The sequence below is a fragment of the Oncorhynchus clarkii genome, chromosome 3 (genome assembly GCF_045791955.1).
Source record: "Oncorhynchus clarkii lewisi isolate Uvic-CL-2024 chromosome 3, UVic_Ocla_1.0, whole genome shotgun sequence".
NCBI lineage: Eukaryota > Metazoa > Chordata > Actinopteri > Salmoniformes > Salmonidae > Oncorhynchus > Oncorhynchus clarkii.
In genome coordinates, this window is record NC_092149.1 from 72,046,284 (window position 1) to 72,063,074 (window position 16,791).

At 46.7% G+C, this 16,791-nt stretch overlaps 1 protein-coding gene across 1 annotated transcript in view; it reads left to right on the forward strand.

Moving 5' to 3' along the window:
• The window catches only part of LOC139403264 (immunoglobulin superfamily member 3-like), a 130,428-nt gene extending 114,266 nt beyond the window's left edge, over positions 1-16,162 (forward strand). Inside the window, exons 7-9 of the mRNA XM_071146933.1 lie at positions 7,183-7,593; positions 11,280-11,729; positions 12,383-16,162. Of these exons, the coding sequence (XP_071003034.1) occupies positions 7,183-7,593; positions 11,280-11,729; positions 12,383-12,633 (1,112 nt within the window). The 3' untranslated portion in view covers positions 12,634-16,162. The remainder of the gene's footprint in view (positions 1-7,182; positions 7,594-11,279; positions 11,730-12,382) is intronic.
• Positions 16,163-16,791: the final 629 nt, after the last annotated feature.

Here is a 16,791-nt window from a genome sequence, read left to right on the forward strand (position 1 = left end):
TCATCTTCATGTCCTCTGTCTCTTTTCTCTGACTTGATTCTTCCCCACTGCCACAATGAAATGAGGACTTGTAGGCCTGAAATAGTGAAGCAAAGACAGTACAGTGTGAAGATAGGCAGGAACTGCTTCGCCAATAGAAATCCCAGATCATGCGTGTATGTATCATGGCGACGTTGGCTAGCTATGCTCATGTGCAGAAACACATCATCTGGTCTAACTGCTTTTGACGAAAATGAAAACGTGTCACTTTGTCACTTTCACAAGGTTGGAGAAATAACATGTTCAACTACTTAAGACATTGGCTCGACTCTAGGTTGATTTCGAGAAAATTAACAACTAAAGAATAATTTGTCACTTCTCTCGTTGACTTCTCAAACCCCAAATCGCTGACTGATCTGATGGTCTATTTCGCAAGCGTTCCCAGAAGTCTCACGATGTTGCGCCTCTTGACTTTAGAAACTGTGACTGAAGCATCACTCATCAAAAGGCCTGTGTAGGTGGAGAGATGCTAGCAGGCCCCTAGGCTGAGTGGGGAGTCATATTGTCTTTGTCCCAAATGGCACCCTATTTTCTATATAGTGGTGCAATATTGGGAAAAGGGATACCTAGTCAGTTGCACAACTGAATGCATTCAACCGAAATGTGTCTTCCGCATTTAACCCAACCCCTCTGAATTATGTATCCAATGTTTCCAGCTGTCAAGTCTTTTCAGATGAATGATCATAAAGCGCAGAAAACACTATTTAAGACTGAGCAGCAAAATGTGAACCAGGGACTGACACCACCTCCTGTATGAGCTCTTCATCGGAGCCTCATGAATATGCATGACCCTGTAGGTGAGCCTTCTGAATATTCATGTCCTGGCAGGTGATGAGACTGGCTGTGATTGGCAGGGGCACGGTGTCTGGGACAGACAGCAGCAGGGGTTAGAGAGAGAGAATGGGGTGAGAGATGGAGAGAGGAGTGGTGAGAGATTGAGAGATGGAGGGATGAGAAAAAGAGATGGAGACAGCAGAGGGAGGTGGAGAGCACGAGCAACATGGAGTGAGAGGAAGGGGTTAGAGAGAGAGAGAGTTGGACAGACCGACAGAGAAGGAGAGCGAGATGGAGTGAGAGGAAGGGGTTAGAGAGAGAGAGAGTTAGACAGACAGACAGAGAAGGAGAGCGAGATGGAGTGAGAGGAAGGGGTTAGAGAGAGAGAGAGATAGACAGACCGACAGAGAAGGAGAGCGAGATGGAGTGAGTTTGTCGTCTGGATGAATGCTGGAAGGTTTCTTTCCTGCGTAGTATTTAATACTCCACATCCCTATAGTTGGGCTGTTTTGCATCGGTCTGAGAATTGTAATTGATGTTGTGTCATTCAGTTCAGGCAGACAGACAGATAGGCGGTATTCTGATTAGACTGCTAGTGAGTGATGGTGAGAGGTTGGAGAGATACTGCAGAGCACAGCCTTTACAGTACACTTTCCTCCCCACCCCCTGGACCGTAAAATACCTCCCCAAGACGTTTTCATCTGTTCCTGCACTTGGCTCGGCAAAGCCGCGTTGTGGCATATAAGGAGAGGGAAGAGGGAATGCGTGGATGCGGCGGTCACAAAGCTTATTTTCCTGCCTTTCTTCTGGATGTGAATGGTTCTGTGATTGTGGTCATTGTGTGCTTTATGCCACTGATAAATAAGGGGGAATAAAAGTAAGCTTTATCTGGGCTCTGCAGCAACACGCCACAATTAACGCCTTCTGACGACAAACTGGACACACTCAGGGAGGGGGTAGGCTTTTCAAACAGTTGTTTACTTGCTTGTTTAATTTTCCAACAAAGAGAGAACACTCACTCTGTTTTTGGAGAGTCAGGGGCTGAATGTTAATTAACTGTTTGTTTAATCGTGCCTGGCGATGGCAGTGTTTAATTGGGTCTGCTCCCTGACTTGGAGACCCAGCAGGACTCCTTCAGGTATTCTGGCCAGGCCCTTGGTCACCCTGGGAGATGGGGTTGCCCTGGAAACCAGCGTGGAGGGAAGTGCGATGGCAGCATTAAAGTTCAAGGTTAACTTCTAATATGATCATCCTTCCTCATCTACACCATCTAGCATCGGATTGGCTCCCAATTGCCAGAATCCGCCCCTTTCACTGACAGTAGTAAAAAGTACGGAGGTCTCGGAGGGGCATAAATCATACACAGGATCTCAGCTGCACTCACTATCTCTTGCACTGGGGAGAGATCACACAGAGCTGAGAGGGAGAGGAGAACAAACCTCAGAGCCTGTTGAGCACATAAACACATAAAGGCATAGGGCCTGGGCTTGAGTGACACACCAGCTAATGCAGAAAGGAGATGACAAGTGTTTCCAATTATGGATTTGTCTTACTTTGGTTTGGTACCCACGAGACTCATTAAAGAAACACACTCGCGCAGAACATCCAAACACACTTAACATAGACATTGACTCTCTGAAACACACACAGACATACAGATAAATGTAAGAATTCAGCTGTAAAGGGAATTGGCAGTACCCATACATGATGTATGGCCTTGTTACAGATGCATGATTGAACAGCATGCTCTATTCCCAAGGCATTAACACACACACACGCACACACACACACAGACTCTAACCTTAACCCTAACTTTTAAGCTTAAAATAGCATTTGAATAAATTCAGGACATTCAGGACAAAAAAAGTTATTGTTCCCTACTTTGTCAGGACATTCGGGTGAATTGTTCGGACATTCGGTTCCTGATGAGGTAGGAAAACAGGTACACACACACACACACACAGAGAGGGAGAGAGCCTCACACGTACAGTATGCATATGTTACCAGTCCATGTACTCTACAGCCCTGTTCTCTGCCTCTTCCTGTTGAAGACAACCTCATTTTAAATGTGTGTGTGTGTGTGTGTGTGTGTGTGTGTGTGTGTGTGTGTGTGTGTGTGTGTGTGTGTGTGATAGAGAGACTGGTCCTGGTGCGTAGTCTCCCTCTCTCTCTGCAGTGAGAAAAGGCTTTCAGTAGCCCTGATCTTCTTAAGAGCACACATGGATTTCTTCCTATGGAGCTGAGGTCATTGGACCCGTTTCAACATTCATGATGACTTATAATGCCTTCATAAGGGGTTATAATGTGCCATAATGGGCTTGAATGGCTGGTAATTCGTCAGGCTTTGAACAGGCCTTTCTGTAAAGACTGGTCCAAGGCAACAGGCTTTCAACCCTCACAGTCTCCTCTTTTCCTAATGGAGTCTAACTTCAAATGGGAATAAACAGCGCTGTGCTTTGTCCTGTGCCAATCAAATCCAGCACGGTTCCACTCCCGGAGATACTGAGGTTATTCTCTCTCTGAGGATGATTGGCAGGATTCCGGGGGGTTTGACTGTAATTCTGGCTGGAGTGATTGTCGGTGTTCAGACGAGTCTCTCCAGTGTGGAGCCAGCTAATGATGACTAATTTCAGAACTCACTGGAGAGCCCGGCACTGTGGAGAGGGGAGAGGGCCCGACACTGTGGAGAGGGGAGAGGGCCCGGCACTGGAGAGGGGAGAGGGCCTGGCACTGTGGAGAGAGGAGAGGGCACGGCACTGTGGAGAGGGGAGAGGGCCCGGCACTGTGGAGAGGGGAGAGGGCCCGGCACTGTGGAGAGGGGACAGGGCCCGACACTGTGGAGAGGGGAGAGGGCCCGGAGATGCCTTTTAGCTGTGAAAATACTAAGAGTGTGGCCAAATGCTAGCTCACACACACACACACACACGAGCGCATTCACCAATCTGTGAGTACGGGTGAAAATCTGTAGGCAGATGGTTGTGACTCCAGGCAGTCGGGTTCTATCAAGGCTTAGCACAGGAAATAGAGAGGTGTGTCTTACTAACAAGCCTATATCTGTGTTGAAGTGGCTTCATGCCCTAGTGTTCAAGTGAGGTTGGTTTTATTTTACATTAATAACGTACCTTTTCGTGTGACTTGTCAGTTATTAATGTGTTATTTCAATGGTTTAAAGTACTGTGAAATGCGTTTGAAGCTCTAAAGCCAATCAATAACAACGTAATATTAAAAATAAGAAGGTAGAACAAAAACACGAGAAATAAAAATAAGAAGAACATGATAAAGTAAGTAAGCATACTATATACAGGGTCAGTCAGTTTCAGTACCATATTTACAATGGTCAGGGATACTGGAGTGATAGTCGGAAGTTTACCTACACCTTAGCCAAATACATTTCAAATCAGTTTTTCACAATTCCTGACATTTAATCCTAGTAAAAATTCCCTGTCTTAGGTCAGTTAGGATCACCACTTTATTTTAAGAATGTGAAATGTCAGAATAATAGAAGAGAGAATTACTTATTTCAGCTTTTATTTATTTCATCACAGTCCCAGTGGGTCAGAAGTTTACATACACTCAATTAGTATTTGGTAGCATTGCCTTTAAATTGTTTAACTTGGGTCAAACGTTTCGTGTAGCCTTCCAAAAGCTTCCCACAATAAGTTGCGGGAAGTTTGGCCCATTCCTCCTGACAGAGCTGGTGTAAATGAGTCAGGTTTGTAGGCCTCCTTGCTCGCACACACTTTTTCAGTTCTGCCCACAAATGTTCTATAGGATTGAGGTCAGGGCTTTGTGATGGTCACTCCAATACCTTGACTTTGTTGTCCTTAAGCCATTTTGCCACAACTTTGGAAGTATGCTTGGGGTCATTGTCCATTTGGAAGACCCATTTGCGACCAAGCTTTAACTTCCTGACTGATGTCTTGAGATTTTGCTTCAATATATCCACATAATTGTCCTTCTTCATGATGCCATCTATTTTGTGAAGTGCACCAGTCCCTCCTGCAGAAAAGCACCCACACAACATGATGCTGCCACCCCTGTGCTTCACGGTTGGGATGGTGTTTTTTGGCTTGAAAGCCTCCCCATTTTTCCTCCAAACGTTATGTTTGGTCATTATTGCCAAACAATTATATTTTTGTTTCATCAGACCAGAGGACATTTCTCCAAAAAGTACGATCTTTTGTCCCCATGTGCAGTTGTAAACCGTAGTCTGGCTTTTTTATGGCGGTTTTAGAGCAGAGGCTTCTTCATTGCTGAGCGGTCTTTCAGGTTATGTCGATATAGGACTCGCTTTACTGTGGATATAGATACTTTTGTACCTGTTTCCTCCAGCATCTTCACAAGGTCATTTGCTGTTGTTATGGGATTTTCACTTTTTGCACCAAAGTACGTTCATCTCTAGGAGACAGAACGCATCTCCTTCCTGAGCAGTATGATGGCTGCGTGGTCCCATGGTGTTTATACTTGCGTACTATTGTTTGTACAGATGAACATGGTACCTTCAGGCGTTTGGAAATTGCTCCCAAGGATGAACCAGACTCGTGGAGGTCTACAATTTTTTTGAGGTCTTGGCTGATTTCTTTTGATTTTCCCATGATGTCAAGCAAAGGGGCACTGAGTTTGAAGGTAGGCCTTGAAATACATCCACAGGTACACCTCCAATTGACTCAAATTATGTCAATTAGCCTATCAGAAGCTTCTAAAGCCATGACATCCCTTTCTGGAATTTTCCAAGCTGTTTAAAGGCACAGTCAACTTAGTGTATGTTAACTTCTGACCCACTGGAATTGTGATACAGTGAATTATAAGTGGAATAGTCTGTTTGTAAACAAATGTTGGAAAAATTACTTGAGTCATACACAAAGTAGATGTCCTAACCGACTTGCCAAAACTATACAGTAGTTAGTTAACAAGAAATATGTGGAGTGGTTGAAAAACGAGTTTTAATGACTCCAACCTAAGTGTATGTAAACTTCCGACTTCAACTGTATGTATAGGGGTAAGGTGACAAGGCATCAGGATATATAATAAACAGACTAGCAGCAGCGTATATGAGGATTGTATGTGAGTGGGCGTGCATGAGTGTAGAGTCAGTATAAATGTAAAGCATATTATGTGTGAGAGCAAATTGTGAAGTGAGTGTTTGTGTTTGTTTGAGTGTGCACTGCCCTGTGAGTGTGCATAGAGACAGTGCAAAAATACAAGGGTAGACCGTGTAGCCATTTTGTTAGCTATTTATTTAGCTATTTAGCAGTCTTAGAAGCTTTTCTGGAGCCTGTTGATGTCAGACTTGATGGTACCACTTGCCATGCGGAAGCAGAGGGAGCATTCGTTGGCTCGGAAAGAAAGAGTTTTTAACGATTTTCCAGGCCTTCCTTTCACACCACATGATATAATGGTCCTGGATGGCAGGAAGTTCGGCCCCAGTCATGTACTGGGCTGTCCGCACCACCCTCTGTAGCGCCATGTGTTTGAGGGCGGTGCTATTGCCATACCAAGCGGTGATGCAGCCAGTCAAGATGCTCTCGATGGTGCAGCTGTTGAAATGTTTGAGAATTTGAGAGCACATGAAGTGATAGAATGGGGCTCAGTCAAGGTGTGTGTTTCTGTGTACAAGCTGTGTTTCCTCTCCTAAAGCCTCTCCCACTGTGAGACACACCCGGTTGGTCATACCTGATGTACCTGTAGCTAATCTAATATCACACCTGACATCCCAGTAACCTATCCACTACTGTACCTCCCTGACATCTTATTCTAGTACTCCCTCCATATCTCCCTCTCTTCCTCCCTCTAACTCCCACAAGTATCTTACCCCCAAATTCCAGATTCCTTCATCTCTCCCTCTCTCCATCTCTTCTTCTCTTTCTCCCACAGCCCGGATTCCTTCATCTCTCCCTCTCTCCATCTCTTCTTCTCTTTCTCCCACAGCCCGGATTCCTTCATCTCGCCCTCTCACCATCTCTTCTCTTTCTCCCAAAGCCTGGATTCCTTCATCTCTCCCTATATCCATCTTTCGCCCTCTCACTATTAAACTGAATCTTCCCTACTCCTCCCTTCAACTTATTCAAGGCCTCTCTTCCTCCCTCGCTCTGTCGTACACTGACAGCCATCCTTTCCCTCCCTCCCTCCCTCCCTCTGTCTCTCTCTGTTCTCTGCCCACACACTAATATCCTCTCCTGTTCAGCAGGAAATGAAGACAGCCTCGACACGTCTGTCAAACAGAAATTGCATTGTATACCTGTCACCAGCATTCACTTGTTTCTATAAATAGGGAAATTATTGTTGAAATAACTTCTATCTCTCCTTTATCTACCCCTCCTCCTCCATTCCTCTCCACCTGTCCCTCCCTCCCTCCCCTTTTCTCCACAGTGTCTAAGCTGCGTGTGCAGAAGACCAACCAGTCCATGGTCTACCTGGAGGACAGCCGTGTGCGCGTCAACTGCTCCGTGGCCTCTCAGACCAGCACCGACTCACAGCATGCCATGCTTTGGTACGTGCGCCGCGCAACGGGCGCCGAGGCCGACGAGCTCCTGCTGAGGATTGAGCGCTCAGGTGCATTTGAGTATGGCGCGTACGCAGACGAGGAGAGGTTGAGGCGGCGGGTGCAGGCAGAGAGGATGTCGCCACAGCTGTATGCGCTGACACTGAACAGGGCAGAGAGCAGCGACTCTGGGACTTACTACTGCCTGGTGGAGGAGTGGCTCACAGATCCAGACGGAGCCTGGTACAGACTGGCACGGGACTCCTCAGGCTTCACACAGGTCCTCGTCAGACAGCCAGGTGAGGAGAAAGAGGAGGGAAGGAGGGATCAGGGGAGGGAGGCTGGTACAAACTAGCACAGGACTCCTCAGCCTTCACACACAGATATCTTCCCAAAAGATATAGCAAGAGCCCAGTCTCTCTCGCTCTCTCTCTCTCTCTCTCTCTCTCTCTCTCTCTCGGTCACTGTCTCTCTATCTCTGTGTCTTTCTCTGTGGTTAACAGTAGCTGTTCTTTGCCCATGTGGTTCAGTCACCTCCTAGCAGTGACCAGTTGTGCCTAACAACCCTCCCCTCTCTACTCTCCCCCTGTCCTCAAGGCCGTCTCGCTCTGATGACCACATCAACTGCCCTGGGCAGAGCTCAGGTGACAGAGCGGACGTTGTGGCTCTGGTGCCAGCTGGCACAGATGGGCATAGCCTGGCACTAGAGCCGAGGGGGATAACCCACCTGTCCACCCCTCCAACTCCTAATGCCCATCAATGTTATGCCTCTGTCTCCCCAACAGAACTGTGACCCCACACACCCTCACTCACCTCCAACCCACTAACCTTGACCCCACTATGTCCTCTACTCACCTCCAACCCACTAACCCAGACCCCACCATGTCCTCTACTAAACCTCCAACCCACTAACCCAGACCCCACCATGTCCTCTACTCACCTCCAACCCACTAACCCAGACCCCAGCATGTCCTCTACTCACCTCCAACCCATTAACCCTGACCCCACCATGTCCTCTACTCACCTCCAACCCACTAACCCAGACCCCAGCATGTCCTCTACTCACCTCCAACCCACTAACCCAGACCCCAGCATGTTCTCTACTCACCTCCAACCCACTAACCCAGACCCCAGCATGTCCTCTACTCACCTCCAACCCACTAACCCAGACCCCAGCATGTCCTCTACTCACCTCCAACCCATTAACCCTGACCCCACCATGTCCTCTACTCACCTCCAACCCACTAACCCAGACTCCACCATGTCCTCTACTCACCTCCAACCCACTAACCCAGACCCCAGCATGTTCTCTACTCACCTCCAACCCACTAACCCAGACCCCACCATGTCCTCTACTCACCTCCAACCCACTAACCCAGACCCCACCATGTCCTCTACTCACCTCAAACCCACTAACCTTGACCCCACCATGTCCTCTACTCACCTCCAACCCACTAACCCAGACCCCAGCATGTCCTCTACTCACCTCCAACCCACTAACCCAGACCCCAGCATGTTCTCTACTCACCTCCAACCCACTAACCCAGACCCCAGCATGTCCTCTACTCACCTCCAACCCACTAACCCAGACCCCAGCATGTCCTCTACTCACCTCCAACCCACTAACTCTGACCCCACCATGTCCTCTACTCACCTCCAACCCACTAACCCAGACCCCAGCATGTCCTCTACTCACCTCCAACCCACTAACCCAGACCCCAGCATGTCCTCTACTAAACCTCCAACCCACTAACCCAGACCCCACTATGTCCTCTACTCACCTCCAACCCACTAACCCAGACCCCACCATGTCCTCTACTAAACCTCCAACCCACTAACCCTAACCCCCCCATGTCCTCTAGTCACCTCCAACCCACTAACCCAGACCCCAGCATGTCCTCTACTCACCTCCAACCCACTAACCCAGACCCCAGCATGTCCTCTACTCACCTCCAACCCACTAACCCAGACCCCAGCATGTCCTCTACTCACCTCCAACCCACTAACCCAGACCCCAGCATTCCTCTACTCACCTCCAACCCACTAACCCAGACCCCAGCATTCCTCTACTCACCTCCAACCCACTAACTCTGACCCCACCATGTCCTCTACTCACCTCCAACCCACTAACCCTAACCCCACCATGTCCTCTACTCACCTCCCAACCCACTAACCCTGACCCCACCATGTCCTCTACTCACCTCCAACCCACTAACCCTGACCCCATCATGTCCTCTACTCATCTCCAAGTCCCCCTCCCACTGTCTACACCCCATGCCCCCCCATACTCCTCCCCTCACACTCTGGACTATCTGCCCTACATACTGACACAAAGCATACACACATACTTTTTACACTTATCATTTGCTACTGCGACACCATTCTTTATTTTCCTCATACTATTATCCATCCTGATACCTAGTCACATTAATCTGCCTGCATGTACATATCTAGCTGAAATACCTCGTACCCCTGCACATTGATCTGGTAATGGTACTCCCTGTATATAGCTCTGCATCAGTGGGAAGGGCTCATAAACAAGCATTTCATGGCAAAGTCTACACCTGTTGTATTCAGCGCATGTGACAAATACTATTTTATTTTATTTGACTGTTTACAAACAAACATGGGTAACCCCCCTTTCCCCACCCCTCCCCGTAACATCTCTGAAAGCATCTGTTGTGCCAGGGGTCCTGTGAGCAGGGCATTATAAATGCAGGGTGAAATGTGCGGGTGTCCGTGGCATCTGCCCGACTGCAACATGAAGGTCAGACAGAAGGGCTGAAGCTGGGCAGGGAGCAACAGTGCTCATCTTTTATTTAAGCAGCAAAGTGGACACTACTCCCCCAATTACATTAATGCTGAAAAACACACACACACACACACACACACACACACACACACACACACACACACACACACACACACACACACACACACACACACACACACACACACACACACACACACACACACACACACACACACACATACACTGACACACATACATATATCTGTTTGTCGCTTTCAACTCACAGCGACCCAAGTGTGTGTTTGTGCATGTGTGTGACTGTGTGTGTGTATGCATGATTGCGTGTGTGTGTATATCAGTGAATCACTTTGATGTTTTTTTTGTGTTGTATCTTACCTCTGTGTTTCTCAGAGGTAAGATGTGCATTTCGGGATCCCAAGGCTCACCAGGGGATTGGGTTATTATTATCAAACACCATATCAGGGAGCTCTTATTCCATATATAGTTATACATGTGCTATATAAATATATAAAGGTGGGTGGCAAAATTCCAGGCTTGATTTCCCAGGGGGCCGTTAGGAGAGTCTCATTAAGGTGCTAAAGAATGCAGTCACCCAGGAAGTCAGACGGAAATGGTTCTCTGTCAGAAGAACAGGGAGATAAGACGAGATCGAGATGCCAGTTCTCCCCTTGTCTGTCTGTCTGTCTGCCAGCTTCCTCTCCTCTTTTAACCAGAGGAAACATTACAGTCTGTGAACAGCCTGATCTATCAGTCTTTTTAAGTTCAGTACTTTTTTACTTGTTGTAACTGGGTCAGTGTGCAGGCCCTGTAGGAGTGTAGCCATCCCTTACAGACACTCTCCCCCTGGGCTAGAAGCCTCTAAGAGGCAGGCCCGGCCCTGGAGGGGAACCAAGAACTGGAAAGGCCAGGGACAGCTGGTGGGGTCACTAACCCTGTTAGTCTAATTTTCAAGGATTTTGGATTGGGCATCTGGGGGTAGTTGGGAACGTAAAATTGACAGCGAAAGAGATTTTGCTATCTACTGTCAATTATGTGTATTGAATTTTTGAAGTACATAATGTTTTGAAGCACATCGACATCTATCGTTCAGTGTAATGTTTTCTGTTTCAAGGCAGGACAATTATTTTGCTGTTCTGCCCCAATAAATGGCTTTAAATTGTAATTTTCTTCTATTCCCCCCCCCCCCCCCCCCCCCCCCCCCTCTCTGTACAGAGGTGCGGTTACAGGTGGAGGAGTCCGAGTCGAATATCACCGTGTCCCAGTCCAGTTCCATCCGGTTGGGCTGTAGCATCCCCTCCCAGTCCTCCAGAGACTCCCGCTTCTCCGTGTCCTGGTATGTGGAGCGCTCCTCCATGCTCTCTGAGGAGGAAGACCAGGGGGATGTTGACGAGGGAAACCGGGCCTGTGTGTTCTCCATCGGACACGACGCCGTGTTCGGGAACGGGAACTGTAGCCCAATCGAGGAGGCGGGGCCTAACTCACGCCTGCAGTTTGAGAGGACGACCTCTGACCTCTACAGTCTGACCATCCAGGGGGCGCGACCCGCTGACGCTGGGCGCTACTACTGTCATGTGGAGGAGTGGCTGCTCAACCCCCGCAACGCCTGGTATCGCCTGGCAACCAACAACTCTGATGTCACCATCGTCAACGTGATCCAGCAGGGTAAATCAATGAATACATTTCTGTAGTGCTTTTAGGAATAAAACAGATAGTGCCACATGGCGAATGACAATGTCCTAGGGCTAGAAAAACCAAGGCAATGCCATAGAATGGAGACGTATTATTGTTGTTGACATTTCAGCTGCAAAGTGTTTTTCTAAGACAAGTGTTTTTTTCACAAAGTGTTTAACAGCAACCCTGGCCAACCAACTCCTCCCATTTGTATCATTATTATTCTAGTGACCAAATATAAGATCATTGGCTTGTGCTGATCTTACTGATGATTCTGGTGTTTGAGGTAGTACTTACACAGTCACAGCTACTGTGTAGGCTGCTAAAAGTAACATGCCAAACAAACATCAAACTACACCATAATGGAATGCTCTCCATTGATGTCATCTCTTCATCCATATCACACTCACCTCCTATTTTCTGTTCTCTCTACCTTGCCCTTCTCCCTATTTTCTTTCTCTCTCTCTCTCTTTCTCTCTCGTTCTCTCTTCTCTCCGCTCTTTCTCTCTCCTCTCCACCCTCCCTCCCTATCTCGCTCTCTTGTTCTCTCTTCTCTCCGCCCACCGTTCCTGTCTCTCTTTCTCTCTTCTCTCTGCCCTCCCTCCCTATCTCTCTCTCCCCCCATTCTCTCTCTCTCCCCACAGTCTCCACCCTGCAGTCGGTGGTATGTTCCAACGACTCTCTCTTCTACTTTGTCTTCTTCTACCCGTTCCCCATCTTCGGCATCCTCATCATCGCCGTGCTCCTGGTGCGCTACAAGAGCCACAGACACAGCAAATCCCAGGAGAGCAAGAACGGCGCTCCCTTACTGTGGATCAAAGAACCCCACCTCAGCTACTCCCCCACCTGCCTGGACCCACCCGTCCTCAGCCTGCACCCCGGCTCAGTGGACTAAGGGACAGATCCATAGCCCTCATCCCATAGTCCTCATCGCGGACCCAACTAATACCACGCCAGGGAGGGGCTACTCCGGACCTCCAACTGTCTAATCACTTCTGTGTCCAAGCTGTCAATCAATCCGTCCATCCATGTATAATCCCACCCCCCTGTCTGCCTGTCTGTGAGTTACCCTGTAGCAGCTCTGTCGTGTGGGTGGGTGTGTGAGCATGTGGAAAAGTGTGTGAGCATGTGGAAAAGTGTGTGTGCTTGGAATGTGCAGACATGTGTGCATGCAGGACATGTGTGTATGCAGGACATGTGTGTATGCAGGACATGTGTGTATGCAGGACATGTGTGTATGCAGGACATGTGTGTATGCAGGACGTGTGTGTATGCAGGACATGTGTGTATGCAGGACATGTGTGTATGCAGGACATGTGTGTATGCAGGACATGTGTGTATGCAGGACATGTGTGTATGCAGGACGTGTGTGTATGCAGGACGTGTGTGTATGCAGGACATGTGTGTATGCAGGACATGTGTGTATGCAGGACATGTGTGTATGCAGGACATGTGTGTATGCAGGACATGTGTGTATGCAGGACATGTGTGTATGCAGGACGTGTGTGTGGTTTGGAAGTATGGAAGTTGCTCTCTCTTTTTTCCCTTTCTCTCTCCTTCTCTTTTCTCCCTGTCCAGTGGAAAACCGGATTTCATAGCTATACTTTATTATTTTTATTTCTCAGAAACAGTGATCTGTTTTTCAAAAGATGTGAAGATCACTCTAGAATGGAACAATCTGGAAACAGGGAAATGACAAGTCAAGGATCCTATAGTATAGGTGCATACTGTACTGTTCTGTACTGTGGACCTGGTGAGGATGATAAGAAATGTCTCTCTCTGTGCTCAGTGGACTTAGCACTGATCTCAGAGCAGTTACTGCTTGGCCTTATACGTTAGTTACCTTAGCGAAGGCCCTCCTCCAACCGACTTCAGAGCTGTGGACTGGAATGCCACAGAAACACTAAAACACAAAGACACTCCCTGTGGCTTGGAAGTGGACTGTGTGTGTGAGACAATGTGTGAGAGTGTGTGTGTTCACCCATCTGTTTCCTCAGTGTGTTTGCGTTGGCAGACAGAGACAGACCTGGCCAACCCATTGAACACTGCCAGACACCAGGCATCAGTGTGAATGCACTGCTCCTCCTCTCCAAACAGAGAGAGAACGAGGGAATGAGGGAGGGAAAGAAAAGAGAGAGAGAGAGAGAGAGAGAGAGAGGAGGAGGATAAATGAACTTCTCTGTCCTGCTGAGGGCATACTTTTGACATGAAGGATATTTTAGTGCCAATACCTTCTTATTACACTCTTCCCTCTGCAACAAGTGTTTGAAGTTTAAAGCGGGCGAGCAAAGCCGATTGGCTCTGAGGCACTCTGTAAATATGGCTACCGACCCCCTGCTGGAGGATTATGGGCCTTGTAGGCATAAAGTGAGATTTTTACGCTTATGTTAAACCAGTTGAGCCGTTTTTGGCATAAATGTGTTGACACAGTGGAAATTATTGACTGAAATGAAATTCTCTGCCATTTTAAACGTTGTCTGCTATTACTACCCCATGCAATCTTTAATAGACTTTAATTAATGGAAACAGGCTGTTCAGCTCTCAGAAATTCCTGTAGAGGGGCGGTGAGACACAACGCATATCATCACTAGAGGGGTGTAGAAGTACATGCAGCTTACCACACACACACACACACACACACACACACACACACACACACACACACACACACACACAGAGAGAGAGAGAAACATCCCCCAAAAAACAGCAGATTAACAATACCAACACACCATTCAAATGAATTTCAAGTGGGCAATTTTATTTAGATTTTTTAACCTTTCATTTAGATGTTTTATTTTATACTGTTTTGCATAGTTTATGTACATTTTCTTTTTGTTTTGAAATTCTCCAAGAACTGCTCTTCTACTTGCGTTGCCAGGCAACCGCACCACACAGATACAAAATCATGATAACCCTTTTGCTGTGTGTCCATAGTAACAGGCACCGAAATGTCGTAGATATAGAAATGCTAGATTTGTTCTGCACGCTCAGTGGCATCACATTGAAGATTGTCATGAATGGGCCAGTGTCAACACTGTATTAATGAACTAACTAACTGCTCTATACCTGTATTGGAAACCTAGCAGCTTCACTATAGTAGTATATACAGTAGATTAACAGCAAGAGTCACACAATGGATCCACTTGAAGCTTTTTCTCATCTTGTTTATTTATTGAAGTGTACCGTGGCACCTAGTTAGGATGTGTGAGCTCCATAGAAATGCATTAGACAAACGGCCATAGACTCTGGAGTGGACTGGATGGAAACCGTCCTCTCTTGGACTGTGGACTGGGTGGAGAGCATGCTCTCTGGTTCCCCCTGACCTGCAGTGCACATGGCAGAAGGGTTGAGAAACTGTGTCACATTCCCAAAGTATGGAAGTGTGACATTCCTGTTCCGTAAAATAACCTTTTCACTGCCAGACCGACTGAAAGCTCTCGTCATTCTCTTCTCAATCGTGTCAAAATGTATATTGCATGACAATATTGCAGGAGGCATTTTGATGTTTTGTAACCTTTGAACTCTTGAGCGTTGTGTTTGTGTAACAGAACAATGCCAAGCCCTCCACTTCCTGTGCCAAGTGTCAGATGGATCTATAGAAGAGGAAGTTACTTTCAACTGTAGGTTTATGGGGGAGTTTTTTAAATGTATTTATATTTGCCATTCAAATCTTGAGATGGCTAAAGCCCTCATCACACGTGTTGGTTGACAGCTATAGAACAGTGCATTCAAAGTGTATGTGGGTTTTCTATAAATAATGGGGACAATGTGTGACATTGTGATCAAAATTATGTTCAAGCAGTTCCACATGTGTAGTTAGAGGAATAAACGTGAATAGAAGCAAATTGGCCCTATACAACAACATGACTGTATAAGCATGGCAATTCAAATTCAAGGACTTTCAGATACTTTTTTAAGCACTTAATGGTAATTTTTAAGGATCTCAACGTTATACAACTGTATAATGTAATAATGTACATATAAGGCCTAATACACAACCCCCAAAAAGCGTGTAACAGGTGTCAAAAAGGTAGATCAAACATATTCAAGTTATTATTACATTCGAGAATATGAGAGAATGTGTACATTTCCTGACTAAATAGATGGGTTGCATGGCCGTGTTTCTGTAGTCTATGTGGCCGACGCAGGCTCACATAATAAAGCCATGAATAGCGGTAGCATTAATCTCTCCATTTGAATCTCTCCATCACTGTTTTTATCATGAGAAAGTGACCAAAAAACAGGTTTCTTTTTTAATGGAAGGAATTGTATGGAAAGCCAAGTTGTAGCCAACATTAGATGTTGTCCTCCGCATAATTACCACAACAGAGTAGTGCAACACTCATCAAATTAAGCTGTAGGAAACTAACAAAAGTGGCCTCTCTCTCACAAAAACTGATATCTCACAAAAAAAAAAAAAAAAATCATAGATCATTATAAGGGACCAGGAGATCTTATAAATTGGCTATAATAATTACAATAACTTTTCAAGAGCCAAACTGATTTTCAAGGTAGGCAGGCCTATTCCAGTACTTTAATTTCTGAACTCCAAATTCAAGTAGGCTACTACTTAAAATTGCAGGTGCAACATCACTTGGCTATGTCATTTGTTGTCATTATATCCAGAATAATGAATATGAATAGAGTGGGGTGTTGCACAATACTCTATCGTACACAATTGCGCACTGTAGACTCGCGCACTGTATGCACAAAAACATCTGAAAGCATGAACACATTACCTTGATGCTTTCTCTGTTAAATCTAAAGAGACCCTGCTGTAAATCAAGCAGACAATACAGACACAACTGTCTTCAAAAGCATAATGAAAGAGAGCTCCCGAGTGGCGCAGCGGTCTAAGGCATTACAACTCAGTGCTAGAGGCGTCACTACAGACCCTGGTTTGATCCCGGGCTGTATCACAACCGGCTGTGATCGGGAGTCCCGTAGGGCGGCGCACAATTGGCCCAGCGTCGTCTGGGTTAGGAGAGGGTTTGTCCTGGGTAGGCCGTCATTGTAAATAAGAATTTGTTCTTAACTGACCTGCCTAGTTAAA